The following is a 21,807-nucleotide window of genomic DNA, read 5'->3' as shown; positions in this document are numbered from 1 at the left end:
AAATATTTTTCTGAAAGTCACATTTACGTATTTTTTTACCAAGACTGTTAGATTATCAAACCATTTTCATAAGAATTATTAACTATAACTGGAAATAAAAGCTTGCCCATACATACTCTAAGTAAAGGCAGCAAAGCTGATTGATTGTAAGAATCAATATCCCCAAAAATTGAGGTCTCTGCACATTTGAAAACGGTAATAAAAAAAACAAAATGACAGATGTCAAACGACAGTCATTGACAGTTTGACAGTTGTTATGTTGTTACACCTTATTTACAAAATAATTTTTTTGCTATTGTTTTGTAACTATAGTTTGTGAAAAAGACTTTAGTTGCCTTGAGTTTTATAGTTTTGGCCAAGTGAACCTTATCACTTGTTTAAAGTTCCAATGTAAATAAAATGATTAAGTTTTGGAAAAGTGCAGGTACCAGCATAGTAATATACAATGCAATTTTCACTTACTATGTTAATGCCGACCATTTTCCTATTAGTTTAAATGCCTATTTCAGTTGTGTAATACAATTAAATCATTTTTAAAAGCAGTAGCTATAAATAATATATTTTATTTAAACTGTCCATCTGATTTTTAGCAAAAGGTAAAACAGGTTGTCCTGTTAGACCCCCTGAGGAAAGTTTTGTAAAAACTCCCCAATTCAGCGGTCTTGTATTTGAATTGGTAAATGATTTTGATGATGGTGAGATACATTTATAAAATTTAATTTTTCCCTTTGCTGTTTGTTTTCTCTTGTACTATCCTAAACTATCAATTTTATTGCAGATGTTACTGGGGTTTTTGAAAAAAAATCTAAGCTGTGTTTGACATTAAAAGAAATACTTAAAGATAAAAAAGCCATCAAAAATTTTATGATGTTTATGGATTCTATAGGACATCAATTAGTCATAAAATGTTGGCTAGAATTAGAAAACTTTCGTCTGAAATTGCTCTCTTGGAATTCTAATAATGAGGAAAGTCATGTTAAACTTAGTCACACTAAAAGTTTAGACATTCACTGTACTTGTGATAATTTTAAAAGTGACTTGAGTGGTTTATCATCAAATAATTGGAGAGCAAGTACAAGTAATCTCAAAAAACTTCACAAAATACCTACTAGAAATTCTTGTGGAAATTTAAATGACAACACAGTATTTCAAGAATCCTGTGATTTTTGTGAAAACAGACAATATGTAGACTTAACCCAAGAAGCTGTTAAATTATTTAAGAAATATGTGGCATTAGAAGCACCTTGCCAATTAGAAATACCGGACGCTTTACGAAAGGTGCTCATATCAAATATATGCCAACCAGAAGGGCAAATAAAAGAAGATTGCTTTAAACCTGTTCAAGACTATCTGTTACATCAAATGGAGACAAAATATTTTTATGAATTCAAAAATAATTCTTTGTACACAAAAACACAAATTGATATTTTAACCAGTGGATGCATAGAATTGAAAGATATTCTTTATAACGAAAATATATTATTTTACTTTACTGAATATTTAGAGCAAGAATCATGTAGTATATTACTTGAATTTCTTATAGCACTTACCCATTTTCGAGATAATCTGATAAATAGCAACACAAACCCGGAACAAGCACAAGCTGATGCAATTATATTGTATGACAAATATTTTTCTCTACAAGCCACTAGCCCCATTGGTTTTCCGACAGAAATCAGGTTACAAACTGAAAGCAACATATGCAGAGAGGGTGGACCCCTCGCTTCATGCTTTGATGTACCGTATGTTATTGTTTATAAAACATTAAACAACCATGTAAAGGCTTTTTTAGAATCTGAAATATATTATACATATCTGTCAGAGATGGTTAAATCTGTAGATCTACTGTCACCAACTAGTTGCAAGTCTCAATCAGACTGCAGTAGTGAATATAGTATAAGTACTCAAAATACATTATTAGCGATGGGAGATCCCATTTATAGGAAAAAACGTAATCACTCAGTACCTGACATGACAATAGATTCTCATCAACTGTATAATGCTGATGCGTTATGGCAAAGAAAAAAACATGATGGACTAAGTTTAGGTAGAATAAATAGTTTAGGGAGGTTTGAATCTAAATTGGAACCAGATCCTGATAAAAAAGATAAGTCTATGCTTAAGAAAATGGTGAGTAAATTCGTACCTACAAGTACTTCTAGAGTGGAAGAAGAAATGGCTTGGCAAATAGCTCATATGATTGTTAAAGATGTAACGGATCTGACAATGGCTCCACCAGAAAATTATCATGATGATTAAATGTGATAGTTAAGATAAAATTTTATATTTAAATGTAAATACAATGTAAAGATCCAAATAAATGTGTATTTAATACCTATATTATGGTTTTATTTTAAAAAACTCCCTTAAATAGTACTGTTTTCAGTTTGATTTTTTTTTTTATTAACTACTTTACCTGCTTTTTATTAAACTTAAAACATACACATGTTACCTATAAGTGACATATCACACTAGCGGATTGCGAGCGGTTTCAAAGCGGAGCGGGTGCGCAACGAATACGTTGCGGGCGCGCAACGAACACGCCGCGGTTGCGCAGCGAATTCGTTGCGGACGCGTCATTTTGTATACTCTCGCACAAAAGCCAGCCCTTCCGCCTTGCCTAACTTCCATTCAATATTTCCATCGTTTCTGTAGCACTCAATTTTTTAACCGTACTGTGGAAATGCACTTACTTAACAGTTAACTAAAGATGTAATAACAACTGGAGTTGTTAAAAAAAGGTGCTATAAAATTGAATTACTAGGACTTAGAATGTACCATACATTCCAAAAGTATGTAACGACTGACCAGTATAATCTCTCCCATAGCAACGTATGTTATAAAGAGATTTTGTGAACCTAATTATGAGCAAAGTGATAGTGAGTTGCTGGTTGCTTGATAAAATTTTCTATTCACTGCTATTTATCTAATAATAAGATAGCCCTGTTTTAGTTAAGGAGCTTTAACATTTATTTCACTAATGAACTTTCTTAACCCTTAAATTGTCACCCCTAGATAACTTGTGTTTATAATGTCCAAATTTGGAGGATGTGTTGGAATTAGGATAGAAAAGAGGAAAATGAAAAAAAAAATTAAAAATTTTAATTTTTTCTATTGTTTTCACTATGTCACATAAAACGGACATTGCCAATTATATGTACATGTTCGAACCGTCACATATAACGGACATTGCACATTATTCCTGCAACCGTGGTACATGAATACAATGCACATTTTCAACTCTGTAATTCAAAATTATTATCAAATTATAATTATGAATGATCTAGAATAAGCTTTTCAAACATCTGTCTTACAATGTTGGTTAAAACTTTAACGATATCGTTAAAAATAATGGATTTTAAAAAACGACACTACCAAAAATCACAGCCTAAGAATATGCTAAGAATTGGAATAGAAATAGTGTTACATAGCCTGAGAACTTATCTAATACACCAAGAAAGTCCTCTTCCCATTCCTTATATTGTACAGATTGAAATGTGTTTGCTTCATTGTATGCAAAGAAGTCGTATACCATGCTTGAAGTACCAAAACAAACAGGAAATTTTAATCGCTTTTTTTTGGATTCTTTGGCATATATTATATCCATTTTCTGCCAGTTTTTTAATTTGTAAGGTATTATTATTGAAATTGTCAACCATTGGGTGGTATTTCTGGTAAGTAACATCATGCTGTGGCTGAAGAACTACTGAGAAGTAGGGAAGATTCATCTCGCACCGCATGTAATGGCTGTAATTCTGCAGCAATAATATTTTGTCGATGGTAAAAATACTGACTTTTTGGGTCTTCATTGTGTCTCAAATCAATATGTCGTATAATTCCGAAGGTATGGTGCTGGGGGTAAATGATTGACACTGTTATCATAGTGAAATCACTCCCGTAGGTCTACATTTCCTTCAAAATCGTCATCTCAACTCAACGCCAGACAATTCAGCTTCCGCCAGAGGTAGGGAGGGAATTTTTTATTGATTGCCAAGTCATGCTCCTCTAAAACATATTAAAAATAGAGAAAAATATATCAAAATGATGACGTTGAAAATGGAGGGCCTTATTGGCAACGTCCGTTACATAGGACATGTGAAGAATACCCTAGTATATACTCCAAGTTGTCAACGTCCGTTTTATGGGACATCGTATATAAACTAAGATTTGTATTCCAAATATTGTAAAATATGTAAAAATTATGTCAAAATACTATACTTACAATCGTATTCTAACTAATAATATAACATTATAAGCAAAATAGCCAAAATACTTACAGTTATTATCAATTTTATCGGGAGAGTCAAGAGATCCGTTTTTTGCAATTTTCAAATGGTCACCATTCGCGACTGTACTTTGCTTTGGTAAAAAAACCTACATGTACGCGAAGGACATAGCTAGTACCTTCCCAATATACCGATTAGCAAAGCTTAGGTCTGCTATAACAGCGCCAGCATGTGTGTAAATACTATGTCCTTTAAAACTGACGAAATCAATTTAAGGGTTAATGAGCAATTAAGTTATCTGATTGCATTTCGACCAAGATTTAATAGATAAAACAATACCCTAAACATTAACATGTTATGAAACTCGTAAAAAATAATGATCTCATAATTATTATACTATCACAAGTTATAAGTAACAACCAGCACGGATTCCATTTTGTTAATGAGTGTACATGACTGCGACGTAAACGTTGCGCATCTGCCACGCGTCCGCAACGAATTCGCTGCGCAACCGCAACGTATTCGTTGCGCACCCGCTCCGCTTTGAAACCGCTCGCAATCCGCTAGTGTGATATGTCACTAACTGTCGTGATTTATTGCCTTAGATCATGAGGATTCTATTTTCTACTTTGTACACATTTTTTTTTTTTTTGATATACGAGCTCATATTGTACTTTGTGATATATTCATTGATTAACCATCCATAAAAGGTAGAGCATAGATTTTAATAAAAATCCAAAAGTGCACGCCTCATAATTTTTTGTTAATAAATATTTATTAATTATTATTTTTGTTTATTTAATAACAATTAAACCACATCGAATCAGACCCTGAAAAATGAAAGGGTTCTATTCCTGAGCATACTCAAGCGTAAGAGAAAAAAAAAGACTCGATTAGTAAAGTATTTCGGTCGCTATCGTGTTAACAAGAAAAAGGATCCGCACATACAGACACACGGACGTCCAAGACAGAACTTTTTTAAACTGTTTTTTAACTAGTTTAAATAACAAAAATGACATCAAAAATATCATGAACGTTAAAAATAGTGTTTTTTCTTAATATGTGTGTGTATGTATTATCTTACAAGTGCAATGTATGATACATAAAGACATTTTAAGTTTGAAAAATCAGATGTTTTGCGCGAAGTGACAGTAGTACCCACCTCAACGCTTCGCTTATGAGGCGTGCAATACCTAGTCAAAGATTTATGTAATTTTTGTGTGTTCAAAGCAATGATTTTTTTAAAGTAATAGACCCGGGCACGCGATATGAAGTTGCGAAATGATCCTAATTGAGTCGCTTAAACGCTTACCCCAGGCGGCGAAAGAGAAAGTAAATACATAGATGTTTTGACAAGTGTGAAAAGGATGTAGCAGAGAGTAATATAACTATCTCTTTCGTTCTTACTGTTTCAATAATTATGCTTTCTTTTTTACCTCAGTTTATGAATGACGTGGTTATTAAGACTTGCGAATGCGTGCACTGTGCAGTGGCTCGCGACCAGAACAAATTTTCTGTTTGTTTTGTGAGCGTATAACTAGCGTATCTATTACTTTTAAAAAATCATTGGTTCAAAGCCATTTCCTATTATTTATACTTTTAATCCATCAGGCCCCGGAATCACAGACACAATAGAAAATCTATTGTGTCGCGGCCGGATCTGGCCGTTCGGGGCTCAATGGGTTAATTATATTAAAACAAATTGAAAAAGTAAAGTAAATGAAAAGCAAAGTTTAAAAAATGTATGTATATTTATTATAAATGTACGGTCAGTAACGAAAGTCGCTTCAGAGTGGTAATTATTTAAAAAAATGTAATAAATAATTAAACATGGATTGTGTTATTTTTTATAACAAATATGTTTACATAAAAATTTGTACTTATTATATGGCATATTAATATATTTTAAATTTATGTATTAGGTATCATTTTAACTTAATAACTAATCGACTTTCGTTAGCGACTGCCTTTTGTTATAAATTTTGTACATAACATTTGTATAAAACCTTAACACAAACCTTGAATGTTCTTATAGTGTACCACACCCGTTACATGAGTGATATAATAATACGATACATATTAACCTAAATCGCAATAACATATGGCCTGATAAACACACCCAACTTCGACCTAGCCCTACAAAATTAAATCATACAAATATGTGCGTGCAAAACATTGCAAAAATATCTTAAAATCAACCTTGTCACATCACACTTGAACAACACCCGTAATTACTACGTGCATAAACGAACTGAATCTAAGGTACCTTTTTAACAGACTTCAAACAAAAGGAGGAGGTTATCAATTCGGCCGATATATTTTTTTTACACAATAGTGAGAAACATTAACGTAGGTAGCATTTTTCATAAAAAAATACAATTATTAAAAAAAAAACAACAAAGAACTACAATTTTGTTTTGAATGGTAACTTAAACGAAATATAAAAACCTAATTCAATCAATATAATATCTCTTAGCTTTAGTATTGCTCATACTCCCGAGGCCGTTGTTAGTAGATGTAAATAATAATGTTAGATAAGTCTAGTCTTGATTGAAATTTATAAAATTTTCACCTTATAAAGGGAAACATCATTGTTTTATTCTTAACATTCTATCACTGGTCCAAATTGCTTAAAACTATGGTAAAATGATCACAGGTTTCCACACATGCACAATATTATAGAATATAGAGTTATAGCAATATATCGTTTATAGTGTAGCGTAATTATTAATAGTAGAGGGAATTGGTGCTAACAACAAGCGGGGTGGCTCCGATCCCAGTAGTGGTGATTGTTCATCGTCGAAATCCACTTTTTTATGTTGATATTGAAACATCGGACGAAATCTTCTATCCGTCATATTCCATTTTCGGTAAACCATCGCATTCAATAAAGCTTGCAGTGGATTCATTAATGCCTGCATTAGAAAATACGATCATTGAATTCAGATAGAAAATCCACGAAGACAGATTACCTACTTGTGGAATAAAAAAATAACTTTATGTACAATTTTACAATTGTTTGCAAAATAACAATCTTATTTCACATTATAATTAAAAGAGAATTGAATATAAAGTGGGTCTTAAGATGTATATAAGATCAATAATTAAAAGCAAAGCACGACAAACCAAGATATAAGTTGTAAAATAACAAAGTATCGCTCACCATGATGTACCAAATTGTGATGATAACTTTAACAGGCATATTAAACCACATGGTCCAAATCAGAATACCGTTTATGAGGTTAGGCAACCAACACACGTAGAAGACCACGTTTATCAAGAAAAACTTCAGTCGCAATGCATCAACGACTCTTCTTTCTTTACTCGTGAACTGCAACGGATAAATATGTATAACCATTTAATAAAATAAATAATTTATTTTTATTATATATTAACAAAGTATTGTTAAATTTTCAGTCATTTTCTTTTTTAATCCTGAATAAATGAATTGATAGAAAGACAAAAATTTTTGATATGTACCTAGTTACGTCAGTTTAAAATAATATTTCGTAAACAAATCTTCTTACCTGTGCTAAAGGTAAGGCAATCGCCATCTCGATATTCTTTCCAGCCATCATGTATATAATAGGGTTTAATATCATTACTAAGGCTATTGGTACATAAGTAGCACAATAATTTGGTAGAATTCTTAGAAGAACACTTGAAAGGGATGTTAAATTATGACACCTGTAACGTAATGAAGTATTCATATTAATTATCATGCAGTCTTTGTGACCAATCTCGTTGGAAATGGCTTGAAAGATGTTTTAGTTTTTTGTGTATATTCGGAAAGTCTGAATCCTGGGAATAGTTTGTTTAATATTTTAAAACCCTTCCTGCTCGAATAACGTAAGCCGGATCAGCTAGTATGTATTAGCTTATTCTCTCAAAATCATTATATACAATATACATACAAGGGAAAAACCGAATCTTCTGCTTTTACAGTGCAAAAAAATATACAAAATATTTTAATTTGACACTCAAATAAGTACAAAAAATATCTGATGCGCCTGAACTTAACAATTTCATAATAGGAAAAAGTACAGGTTCTTTATTGGATATGAATAAAATGCAATGAAACAATTGCTGTTGGCGAGATAATTCCAAAAACGTGGTTTGTATATACGCTGCTAGCCGTTTGAGTGTCGACAATCTACATTCACAGGGTTTCTAACCGCAATCAGCGGTGAATAGCCGGCGATCGGACTATTTAGCTCTTAAGAGGCCTATGTATGCAGTGGAGGGTTAAAGCCTGAGGCTGATGAAAATTTATACACGCAAAGGTCTTGATTTTTGCATGTGCGTACAGACAACCCTGTTAATGTTGTTTATAATTTAGATAATAATTAAAATCGATCTTAATAGTCAGAATGTAAATTTTCGATGTAAGAACTATAATTTATAATAGGTACAAAAATTTACTTGTTTGTTAACATTAATTTTTAGTCGGATTTTTATAGTCAAACTAGGAAACTAAATAAGAATCTACACTAATAATATTATAAAGAGGAAAACTTTGTTTGTTTGTTTGATTGTAATGAATAGGCTCATAAACTACTGGACCGATTTTAAAAATTCTTTCACCATTCGAAAGCTACATTATCCACGAGTAACATAGGCTAGGTTTTATCCCGGAAATCCCACGGGAACGGGAACTATGCGGGTTTTTCTTTGAAAACGCGGGCGAAGCCGCAGGCGGAAAGCTAGTACTAAATAACTTTATAAAATGATAAATTGTTGCCATAAGAATAAAAATGAATCAGCTTTGCAAGATTTAAATACATGATAATTGATAAACTTACGTAGCATTTGGAATGTACAGAATGGAGAGACCAATACTAGTCGTGGCCGCTGGTATACCCCAAGCTAAAGAGTGATAGAGCAGAGGGCGCGTGTCATGACCTTTTATTGATTGCCAAGTATCTATTGCGTAGAATAGGGTCCAAAACCACGTCGCTGTATAAAAATATTGCGTCCACGCCTGAAAGTAATACGTATTTTGTTAGAACTTTTTTTTAACGTAAGTTTGTAATGTTTTCACACAAAACTACTGGACCGATTTCAAAAATGTTTTCACCATTAGATCTGTACTTTACGTGATTCATGAGTGATGTAAACTATGTATAATAAAATGTAGTAGGGCCCACTTAATTTTTGTTATAATATAAACCTGAAATTACATAATTTTACCAACCCTTGTCATTTAATACTTGCAATCTTGTCTATCAGATGTGGGTCAATCAACCACAACCACAAATAATAATAATTAGATATTATAATATACCAAAATGCTTTGCCACATACCAATCTGACACTATCGTTATTACTTATTTGTTACGTACTAAATATAATAAACGCGAAAATGTTGTCCCTAAAAAGCTTAATTATTCCGAAATTATCATAAAGTTCGAAATTTATGGAAAGTTCGGATTGTGATTTGAGTCTAAAATACAAAAAAAGTGTGACAATAAACCTGTAGTTAGAAGTTCAGAGTTCATGTAAATCCTACTACTATTATAAAGGCGAAAGTTTGTAAGTATGGATGTATGGATGTTTGTTACTCTTTCACGCAAAAACTACTGAACCGATTACAATGAAATTTAGCACATATATAGAGGGTAACTTGGATTAACACATAGGATAGGTTTCATCCCGGAAATCCCACGGGAGCGAGAACTATGCGGGTTTTTCTTTGAAAACGCGGGCGAAGCCGCGGGCGGAAATCTAGTCATGTATAAAAGGGTATTTAGGCATACGCAATACGCATGCTTTATATAAAACTTAAGTCAAAAATATTTTTTATAACAATGTGTGTATGAATTCCCATTTCCACTAGTAGAGTATGTAGGCCAGTGGAAATTAACATTAAATTCGCAAAGCACGATGTAGATTTGAATTTTTGGTATGTTGTTTGGATCAGTTAGGGTGATGTAAATCCCAATTTGCAACTTCGAAAAAGTTGTGCTCGCTGCGCACCACGTGATAAACTGCGAAAATTTTGGACTTTTTTCACTTTTTGCTCTAAAAGTCATAAACTATGCGTTTCCGACAAGTATGATTCAGTACATAAATTAAGGTTATTAAATTTGCAACAATTTAAGCCTAACCGCAGCTCTCTAAACCTTATAACGACTAAACTGTGGCCATTCGAAGATGGTTCATTTTTCCGGAAATATTGAAATTTTTAGTTTTGCTCCCGTTTGAAGCAAAATATTGGCAAAAACCGCTCGTTCTATGAGAAGTTCGTATAATAAAGTTGTAGTGCATTTAATTTTCTTTCATAAGAGCATAGAACAAAGTCTGTGAGACAAATATTTCACACACAATATCTGAAAAACAAAAAGAAGGTAGAAATAGATTTTTAAAGAATTGAAACTGAGAGCATATAAAATCATAAAAAGAATAATATTTTTTCATTTGCAGGATAGGTAATTAACAAAATTACAAAATTTGGGAAAGTAGGAAAAAAGATTATACGCAAATAATAAACTGCGAAAATTTTGGACTTTTTTCACTTTTTGCTCTAAAAGTCATAAACTATGCGTTTCCGACAAGTATCATTCAGTACATAAATTAAGGTTATTAAATTTGCAACAATTTAAGCCTAATTAAAGCTCTCTAAATCTTATAGCGACTAAACTGTGGCCATTCGAAGATGGTTCATTTTTCCCGAAATATTGAAATTTTTAGTTTTGCTCCCGTTTGAAGCAAAATATTGGCAAAAACCGCTCGTTCTATGAGAAGGTCGTATAATAAAGTTGTAGTGCATTTAATTTTCTTTCATTAGAGCATAGAACAAAGTCTGTGAGACAAATAGTTCACTCACAATATCTGAAAAACAAAAAGAAGGTAGAAATAGATTTTTAAAGAATTGAAACTGAGGGCATATAAAATCATAAAAAGGATAATACTTTTTCATTTGCAGTATAGGTAATTAACAAAATTACAAAGCTAATTAAATTTGCAACAATTTAAGCCAAACCGCAGCTCTCTAAACCTTATAACAACTAAGCAGTGGCCTTTCAAAGATAGTCAGTTTTTCCCGAAAATTTCAAATTTTTGGTTTTGCTCCCGTTTGAACCAAAATATTGGCAAAAACCGCTCGTTCTATGAGAAAGTCGTATAATAAAGTTGTAGTGCATTTAATTTTCTTTCATTAGAGCATAGAACAAAGTCTGTGAGACAAATAGTTCACTCACAATATCTGAAAAACAAAAAGAAGTTAGAAATAGATTTTTAAAGAATTGAAACTGAGGGCATATAAAATCATAGAAAGGATAATACTTTTTCATTTGCAGGATAGGTAATTAACAAAATTAAATTTTCTACAACTTTATTTTATGACCTTCTCATAGAACGAGCGGTTTTGCCAATATTTTGGTTCAAACGGGAGCAAAACTAAAAATTTGAAAATTTCGGGAAAAACTGACTATCTTTGAAAGGCCACAGCTTAGTTGTTATAAGGTTTAGAGAGCTGCGGTTAGGCTTAAATTGTTGCAAATTTAATTATCTTTGTAATTTTATTAATTACCTATCCTGCAAATGAAAAAGTATTATCCTTTTTATGATTTTATATGCCCTCAGTTTCAATTCTTTAAAAATCTATTTCTACCTTCTTTTTGTTTTTCAGATATTGTGAGTGAACTATTTGTCTCACAGACTTTGTTCTATGCTCTAATGAAAGAAAATTAAATGCACTACAACTTTATTATACGACTTTCTCATAGAACGAGCGGTTTTTGCCAATATTTTGGTTCAAACGGGAGCAAAACTAAAAATTTGAAATTTTCGGGAAAAACTGACTATCTTTGAAAGGCCACAGCTTAGTCGTTATAAGGTTTAGAGAGCTGCGGTTAGGCTTAAATTGTTGCAAATTTAATAACCTTAATTTATGTACTGAATCATACTTGTCGGAAACGCATAGTTTATGACTTTTAGAGCAAAAAGTGAAAAAAGTCCAAAATTTTCGCAGTTTATCACGTGGTGCGCAGCGAGCACAACTTTTTCGAAGTTGCAAATTGGGATTTACATCACCCTAACTGATCCAAACAACATACCAAAAATTCAAATCTACATCGTGCTTTGCGAATTTAGGGTTTTTTAGTGTCGATTTCTACTGGCCTAATGGTAAAAACTTTCAAAACATACTTTTTAATGTCATATTAACTGCATAAATTCAGTATGAAAGTTAAGTGAGATCACATAACAATCATTATCATAAAATATATTGTATTGAAATGATTGAAATAAAGAAATCAAGAAAATTTAAAAGATAACTTACTGATGATATGCTGCAAAATAAAACACTGAATTCATCATCGGGCAGCGGCATAATATTTTTATATCGCAGCCAAAATGATGATCGAACTAAAACACCTGCAAACAAACAATTTTATTTCCATATTTTTATATCTATACTTATAATAAATCTGTAGAGAGGCCAATTCTGTACATGAAATATATTTAAAAAAAACTATGAAGGGGTGATAAGGGATCGCTACTGATGCCAAAAATGCAATCAGTAAAATTTTTGTCTGTCTGTCTGTCTGTCTGTCTGTATATTCGTTATAGAAACAAAAACTACACGACGGATTTTAACCAAATTTGGCACAATTATTCTTCATACTCCTGGGCAGGTTATAGTAAAAGAATCATGTAAATCGGTGTAGAAACACCAAAGTTATACATGAAATACGCTATAAGTCATCGCGCGTGAATACAGAATCATGCCATGGATTATTTTTGTGTATCAGTTGCCGCGTTCGACGCGCTTCGCGGCGGGAGCTATAAAAAGGCGGCAGGTCCGTTTCGCGTTGTCACGGCATCACGTGTGAACGGCTGAACCGATTTCGATAATTCTTTTCTATTATATTCCTTGAAGTACGAGGATGGTTCTTATGTAGGGAAAACGTAAATATGTACCACGGGCGAAGCCGGGGCGGACCGCTAGTCTTACATAAGTTTCTCATGAAAACATTTTGTTTTATTCAATTTCATTAGTTACTCCAGCATCTATATCACTTAAAATGAATTTTATAACTTAATAACTATCTTCTACTTCTTTAGCAACTTACATAAATATGCAAGCATATGATATTTTTTTACCAACCTAGAGATGCTAAAAGATCTGCAACTGCTAACCACATAATAATACTGCGACCCCTACTTGGACTGTGTAATTTCTGTGCTCCATTTTGAAAAATCTGAAAATAACAGTCTCATAATTTTTACAAGGCTATTTAAGTCGCTATCATTGTGATTATGTATTAGTGTCATCATTTGAAATTAATTGTTTTTCTTTTAAGCAAAGAGCGAAAAAAAAAGATAATCCATAATAATGTAAATATAATAATTATAGAGCAGACGCTTTTGTGCAACTTGTAGTCCTTGCCTAAAAAGCTTTTCTTGCATGTTGCGAAGAGCTATCTAAGTGCCGGATTAGTGAGATTATACTGTATGTTTATTTAATTTTTTATTTTATTTAGTTACTACTAGCTACATATTTATATGAATATGAATAATTCATACCTGGTATATGGCACCCAATATTCCAATAGTGGATGAAACTAAACAAACAGTATTATATGATTCAGTATTAAATTCATCCATAATCTTTATCGCAACTCCGGTTTTATTATCATTGTGATGGCAGCAGAATGTTTGAATTGTAGGGTCAGACATGTCGTTATCGATTTTGGCTCAAGAAATGCAATAATTGTACTTAAAACCAGTTTTCGTCAAAATATAAATGAAATTAAAACAAGTTTAAATACAGTGCACTTCATTACTTCCAGTAACTTTTCCGTTTACACACGCCGAATCACAAACGAATGCATAAACATTGCAACTTAATGAAATGTATACCTGCCTGTGATATTGAGATATAATTAATATTAGTTATGCATAACAATTAACAAATAAATCAATCAAACAAGAAAGCGATAACCAAGAATATCATGTACATCGAGTATCAACAAAAACATTTTTTGTAAATTCCATAATTGACAGTGTACCATACGGCGTTGACATTTGAGATTTGACATTTATGATTTTATCGAAAACTCGCTACGAAAGTAGTCCCGTCAACATTATAATATTTAATGTTGGTAATATTATATTTAATTTTTAAAATGATAAAATTGGGGACTGTGGTTGGGGAAATAGATGTGATTCAAAGATTTGTAATTTTGGTGCACGAGTGTGAATTGTCTTTACACATCCCTGTCTGTCTGTCTGTTACTCAATCACGCCTAAACTACTGAACCAATTTACATGAAATTTGGTATGGAGATATTTTGATACCCAAGAAAGGACATAGGCTACTTTTTATCCCGGGAAAATGACGCAATCCCGGAAATCCCACGGGAACGGGAACTATGCGGGTTTTCCTTTGACAGCGCGGGCGAAGCCGCGGGCGGAAACCTAGTATTATATTATATAATATTTAATACTATTTCAATCTTTCAATGCAATCCTTCCCATATTTATGTTCTATATGTTGTACATAGTTCAAATATGTACTAGTGAAAGCGGGCTTAACTATAATTATTCTGAAAAGATTTACCGAGGGACTTGTTTATTAGCTGTATTTTTTTTTTTAATTTTTCCATTATTTAAACCAATTCATAAAAAATTGCTTTGTGCTTTTATTTCAAACTAGTTAAGACTAGTTATGTGCTATATAATCAATATTGCTGAGAGTTAATAAGTGTAATAAAAAAAGACGGGTTGCACTCCGGGAGTGCCGGCAGAAGTGAAAACTTGATTATTATTAACGTTCAGCATGTTTGATATTTTGGAATGGTATCCGTCTTACGCGTAGACAGAGAAACCAATAGACAAATTGATATCTTATGTCGCATTCACACAAGAAAAAGAGCAACTTATGCCGGTGTTGTGTAAAGAAATGAGAGAGAATGATAAAATTTTTTGTTTCACCCAGCGTGCCACTTTTTTCAAGAATAGCAACCTACTTTGATAAACAAAGTTTGACAGCTAGCTATCGTCTTCCTTAAAAATATAGTTTTTACACGTTATAAGTTACGTAATTCATGGTATGGTTGGTTTCGAATGATTAAGACTAACTGTTAATACTTTATAAAATAATACCATGGTGCGGTGTAGCGTTAAAGGGTGTAAAAGTGATAGTGGAACGAAAATGCCTGGATTGTCTTTTCACTCGTAAGTATACAACTCTTTATCAGTTTATAGGCCTCCATGATATTTCAGCGTGTTAATATATTGTGTATCACGTGCTGTTGACTTGAATACATCGTTTAAAAACCACAAAAATAACAATTATAAATTTTAACCTAAAAAATTTTGTGTTGCCAACTTTTCTACAAATTGTTACCCACTATTATGGGAAATAATAATATATATTCTGCAGTGTGTATTTAATTAAATATCTGAAATATTCAATGGCTTGTTCCAGTTTTCCTGAACCGGATAATTTACGACAAATTTGGATTGTAGCTACAGGATGAACAGATTGGAAACCAAAACCGAAGGTTAGAAAGTATTACGGCAATCACCACCACCGCGACGCTGCCCCGCCGAAGACAATGGACACTCTTGGTTCCAACATTGAACCGGAAGGACGGAGTTAATTAAGTTAGAGATAATTTAAATGTAATTTTTTTATTACAATAAATTATTATTAAGTAAATATCGTTTTTTTTTGCGCCTTCGCGGGTCGGTCAATATAATTAACGTGTATCTGTTAATACTTACGAAAATAGACATTCTTTTATTTATTTTTTATTTTTTTATAAAAAATAAAACAAAATATCGTATTTTATAAAAAATAAACAATCGAGTTTTCATCTACATTATCATTACATACACATTTTCATATGGGATTATGATAATGATATATATTCATATTATATAATATACTAGCTTTCCGCCCGCGGCTTCGCCCGCTTTGTCTAAAACATAATAAATTATATAATAATAATTATATGTATAATAAAACCTTCCTCTTGAATCACTCTATCTATTACAAAAAACCGCATCAAAATTCGTTGCGTAGTTTTAAAGATTTAAGCATACATAGGGACAGAAAAAGCGACTTTGTTTTATACTATGTAGTGATAGGTATGTGTATATACATAATATGTATTACCCATATAAAAGTAATATGTTTATAATATACTAGCTGCGCTCCGCGGTTTCACCCGCGTGGCTCCACTCCTGTTGGTCTAAGTGTTATGGTACAATATAGCCTTCCTCGATCAATGGGCTATCTAACACTGAAAGAATTTTTCAAATCGGAATCAAAGTAGTTCCTGCGAATGTCCCTTTTCTCCTCACCTTCACCCCGTCCCGCACTACGCCTCCTCATTGTATTAAACAGTATACCTACTATTTTCTGTAAATTGACACTTTTAAAAATTCATTATATCTTTTGAATGGAATATCACGGACTTTCTTGTAGATATTGGTCCATTCTATAATACCGTAGAACATTTATTTGTTCTATTTTCAATAGATTCCGCAGCGCACGCGATGACAGAATTTTTATTAAGGATATAATATTATTGCATTTTTGGAAAGGATATCTAATTTTTTTGAAAATGCAATATAGCCTATGTTGCTCAGTGAAGATGCAGCCTTCTAAAGGTGAAAGAATTTTTGAAATCGGTCCAGTAGTTTATGCGTGAAAACCATACATACATACATGTACATAATTACAAACATTTCCTCTTTATAATATTAGTATAAATTAGTATAAACATGTAAGTAATGTGGATATCTCATTATTATCCACTTATGTTGTGTGAATAATGATAGAGAGATTTGTATCTTACAAATTGCGGGGTAAATTTTCCCTCACATGGTAACCCTAAATATTGTGACGTATTCTTTTTTATCTCTTTCTGCGACACGCATTGCCGGTGTCTATTGGATTCTCTGTCTACGGTCTTACGCATGGAAAATAAGGGCTAAAAAAAAAATCAACCCGTCTTACGCTTTTTCGATCAGGCCACGTGTCCTGACGCGAGTTTAAGATTTTATACCCAACGCCGCTAAAGAAGTTTTCACTTCAAAAATTTACTTAACAATAGAATATTTAAATCATAACTGTAACATTTAATCTTACGGTCATGGACGTATAAAAAAAGACGGACGCCGTATTACGAACAAACAACGTGAAGCCACCATAGTAAGCTAGCGATCGTGTAAAGACAATAAACACGCACACACTCTCACCATAGTAAGCTAGTCGGCCGCCATTACGTCGTGAACTACCGACTGATTAACTGCGTCACTGTTTCACAAAAATATTTAAAATGCCGTCTTGCGTGATTAAATGGTGTCGCAACAGTACAATTTTAAATAACAAAACACAAGGGATTACATTCCACAGGGAAGCAAGTTATTTCTTTTATGTTTTAATGACAAAATTATTACGGCAAAATTTATAGAAAAAAATACAGCCGCCATTGTCAACAGGACAGCTGTTGCCATGGCAACATGGCACACACACATGGATGCTTCGCCGCCATTACTAGGCTTCACTCAATGTTTAGGCGATATACCGTCCGTCTTTTTTTATACGTCCATGCTTACGGTTATAATTTGCGTGATATTTGCCATGACCCCCCGAATATCCCCCTATATAAAATTGTTTTGCTTTCTCATATCATCCATTCATCTTCTCTGTGATCTTCTCCTTTTTAATTATCTATTGGTATTACAACTCAAGAACGGCTGAACGGATTTTAATGATTTTTCCTTTGTTAGATTTTCTCCGCTTTGATAATTACTCTTTTTCTGTTTTGTGCTTCAATTACTTCGTAAATTTTAATGAAAATTCATTTAGAAACTGTAAATAGAGGTCGATTTGGAATACAATGGTATTCCAAAAAGAGGACGACACATCGAACATTTTCTTTGAACACAAAATGTATGGGAAATTGAGTCTATGGTAGTGTTTAATGTAACTTTTTTGGATATTTCCCGTTTTATTTCTAAAAGTTATTATTGTCATTTTACTCATTTTTAATGTACTTTCAATATCAGTTTAAAGTTTTTTGATATCTTCAATAGTTACGGAATAATCGCCTGTGCACACTTAACGATTACACCCTGTAACAAACACAAGAATTATCACAATAATCAACCTTCCCATACAAACCATCGAGCATAGACGTCACTCAAAACAAAATAAAGACGCAGTGTGATATTTTTAACCGACTTCAAAAAAAACAAGGAGATTATTAATATGACCGGTATATTTCTTTATGTATGTACTTACACCGATTTTACTACGGTTATATTGAAATGGTAATAACTAATAATTTACTCTAAAATATCTACAAATAAGTCTTTTTTTATTCTTTTTTTATTTCCACCTTACTTTGTAGAATTTGGGAGTTTGTAGAATTAAACATCAATATTAATTTAAATAAATTTAATTGTTATATTATAATAGTTAATTCTTTTGAATTCAATATTTGATTTAAAATTAATTTTATTTCTATTGAACATCCGAAGAAGCAAGGGGAACTACAGTTAAATTGTGATTTACACTAAAACACGGATTTATGGGATCCCGTATATCACCTGGTTCGGAAGTACAAATAGAGACGGTTGGAGAATCAGTATCTATATTTTCTTTAGAACTTGAAAGTTTTAAAGCTGAAGGTGAATTTGTATCAATATCGATAGTTGAAATTGTAATATTAGCAGTTGATTCTGTAAAACTTTCTGGCGGTGGTTCTGTCACATTATTTTGAGCTGCTGTGTTAAGAAGCACTGAGCAAGGTATAGTAGTCATAAACTCTTTGGCCGATTTGGTAACAACTGTAATAGTGCACTTAGTATTATCATTTGGGCTATCAACTTTTGCATCCTTATCACCAGCATCTGGAGTAAATGAAGTTGCAATTGAACAAGGAATAGCAAGAACTTCAGTTGCATTATCTGTACTTATAGTTAGAGTACAGTTCACCAAATCAGCTAATAAAGAATCGGACGCCGAAGTATCTGTCCCATTAACAGGTGCTACTGCAACAGGCTGTCCTCTGTTGTCATATATAACAGTGTGATGATGATGTCCCGTAGATCTAGCTAAATTCCATAACGCCAACCCAGTTAATATTGTTCCTATTCCTGCTCCAGCAATTCCGACACCAGCTAATGAGCTCCCTCGACTCATACCACCAAAACCTTTATTATTTGAATAACCACCGAAGTAACCTGGCATTTGCGGACTGTATCCTCCATGTCCTCCGCCATATCCGCCATAATTATTTCCCATATTTCCGTAGCCTGAGTATTGAGATTGTCCGTGCTGATTATGATTATTTCCCAAACCAGGATACGGTGGTGGTGCACCCTGAGGATGATTATAGCCGTTTCCTAAATTATTTTGTGGTTTGTATGAGTTAGATGCTTGATATGGTGGAGGTGCCACATTAGAACCAGAGAGTCCCGTGCCTTGGGGATAACCTGCACCTGTTCCAGAATTTCCTGAGAGACCATTAGATGCTGGATATGAGTGTCCATTTGCAGGTGTATGTTGTGGTACTGATTGCTGATTTGCAACATTACTTCGCTGGATAGTTTCCGATTGACCCTGTGTTTTCTTTGGCGGATCACTTCCAGATAAGCCTGTATTACTAGAAGGATATGAATGTTTTTGGTCGCCTGGCTTAGACTGGCGAGGTTGTGATTTCTGGGTTTTCTGAGCAGATTTTTCTTGCCATCCAAATAACGTAGGCTTTGGAGCTGATGCTTGTGAATGGCTCACCGATGTCGGTGCTGGATGATTACTCGACGTCCTTCTACTACTGCTACTACTACGGCTTGAACTTCTGCCCCTTGATATTTTTTTCCCCTCCGCAATGAGGATAGTCATTAACAAAAACAACAATAATATTCTGCATAATAATTTAGCCATTGTAGTCGAGTTCTAGTAACATTACAAGCACACTGTAGTTTATAATATTGAGACTTAAAACAACACGAAATATTTATATGGAGATTCGAAAAATAATGGCACGACACAAACACTTGCCGCATACAATGATTCTGGAAATAAATTGGTCAGCCGCCCTATAACTGCGGTATTATTATAGTAGGAGTTTTACCTTTGCTCGCCGTCCGTGTCGAGGTGAAACTTGAATGACACGCGCAAACAAACGACTTCAGTAAATCAATAATATTCTACGAACCCTTATAATAACCCTTATGTTACAAACTGGTACTTAAGCAGGCGCTAGTTGATTTATAAACTCAAAGACCCTTTAAATAAAAATATTTCCTTGAAAAATAACTAGGAAGTTAATTCTCATGTACTTATATCAATATTTCATGTACTTATTTACTTATTTTTTTACTTAATATCATTTTAATAATAATGGTTTCATAAGTAACATAACAATATTTCATGTTTCATTTATTAAAACGGAGCTAAGGTACACAACGAGAAATCGTAGTAACCCACCCATTATTTAAAGGAGCGGATGTGTCACTTATGCTCGTTAGCTCCTTTATATGAGTATTGAGAATTGTATAGACTCATAATACTCAGATAATCGTTGGAAATTGGTAATAATCTATAAGAGAAAAATAGACTATAAAAACACTCAAGATTCAATAAAAAAACATGACTTCGCTAGGTTATGTACCTTTATTTATCTTGGGAGCTTTTCAGACTCCACCTTCATAATAATAATTAATAGGAATTTATGAAGAATATAAATAATACAGATCCAAACGTAGCATTTTCCATAAACTGACATGTCATCACTGTCATGCATCGTCTCTGTCTGTGTGTCTCTATTCACGATGAACTCAAAAAATATTGCACCAATTTTTATTGCACCTTCACCCATAGATAAGTTTAGACGAAACCGCGGTCTGAAATTAAGATTTCAGAAGTATGTTATCCTTTTTCTTCAAAATATTTTCAGCGTTTATCACGCATTGTTGTCTTCAAAGACATAATACATACCTTTTTTTTTTTTTTTTTTTATAGTGGGGAAATCTTCTTAGATACCCCCGGCTCCCGGGGATGGAGCCGTGGTTATGTCGGATTTCTACCGACTAAAACCCCACTCTGTTCCATCGCGCTGCTTTGGACGGAACTGCGGGAACGGTTACGACTCTACCGCGTGTCCCGCCCAGCAGATGCCCGTTTCCAGGCCCACCACTAGAACCCCCCTCGCTGGTGGCTGCTGGAACGAAGGCTTACGCCACCAACGCGCAGACAATGGATCTTTCCCCGCTCCATCATCCGCGTTCCCCCGAACCCCCGACCCCAACACCGTCTGGCCGGAGGGTGCACGCCGGAAGGTCCTCCGATGTGTGAAATACACGTCGGGGGACCCTCCGGCACACTTTTATAGAGATTACCTCGCAGCCCCCACCTCACCAGAGGTGGCGGCCCTCGGTCCGGCCCCACGGACCGGATTACGAGTTGGCAGACGGCCGTTTTACAGCGGCCGCCGCCCCACACCTCTCTGCAGGAGTCTCCGCGCGTCATCACAATGACGCGTCGGGATCCCGCCCTCCGCTGCACGGCGTGGCTAGCTAAACCAGCGAGCCCGCCGCGCCGCGACCTCTGGCC

At 33.7% G+C, this 21,807-nt stretch overlaps 3 protein-coding genes across 3 annotated transcripts; 1 reads left to right on the top strand and 2 right to left on the bottom strand.

The window, feature by feature from the left end:
* Window positions 1-249: 249 nt before the first annotated feature.
* pkaap (A-kinase anchoring protein pkaap) lies at window positions 250-2,338 on the top strand. The gene is made up of 3 exons (XM_090105880.1): window positions 250-424; window positions 591-695; window positions 779-2,338. The coding sequence occupies exons 1-3, from the start codon at window positions 400-402 to the stop codon at window positions 2,257-2,259; spliced, it is 1,611 nt and encodes a 536-aa protein (XP_089962006.1). The 5' UTR covers window positions 250-399; the 3' UTR covers window positions 2,260-2,338.
* Window positions 2,339-6,040: 3,702 nt separating this feature from the next.
* Window positions 6,041-14,240, bottom strand: LOC149905931 (G protein-coupled receptor 143-like). Its single transcript, XM_090105049.1, has 7 exons — window positions 13,755-14,240; window positions 13,336-13,429; window positions 12,508-12,602; window positions 9,029-9,207; window positions 7,754-7,913; window positions 7,390-7,557; window positions 6,041-7,141 (listed from the first exon to the last, which is right to left on the bottom strand). Exons 1-7 carry the CDS (start codon window positions 13,905-13,907, stop codon window positions 6,935-6,937), a joined length of 1,056 nt encoding a protein of 351 aa, XP_089961175.1. The 5' UTR covers window positions 13,908-14,240; the 3' UTR covers window positions 6,041-6,934.
* Window positions 14,241-18,630: 4,390 nt separating this feature from the next.
* LOC149905930 (uncharacterized) lies at window positions 18,631-20,392 on the bottom strand. Its single transcript, XM_090105762.1, has one exon. It carries the CDS (start codon window positions 20,134-20,136, stop codon window positions 18,712-18,714), a length of 1,425 nt encoding a protein of 474 aa, XP_089961888.1. The 5' UTR covers window positions 20,137-20,392; the 3' UTR covers window positions 18,631-18,711.
* Window positions 20,393-21,807: the final 1,415 nt, after the last annotated feature.

Source organism: Colias eurytheme, chromosome 9 (assembly GCF_061535395.1).
Source record: "Colias eurytheme isolate Ceu_HAF_F1 chromosome 9, ilColEury1 Martin Lab GWU primary, whole genome shotgun sequence".
Classification (NCBI taxonomy): Eukaryota; Metazoa; Arthropoda; class Insecta; order Lepidoptera; family Pieridae; genus Colias; species Colias eurytheme.
Note: the sequence above shows the minus strand (reverse complement) of the source record. Positions and strands in the feature narration are given on the sequence as shown.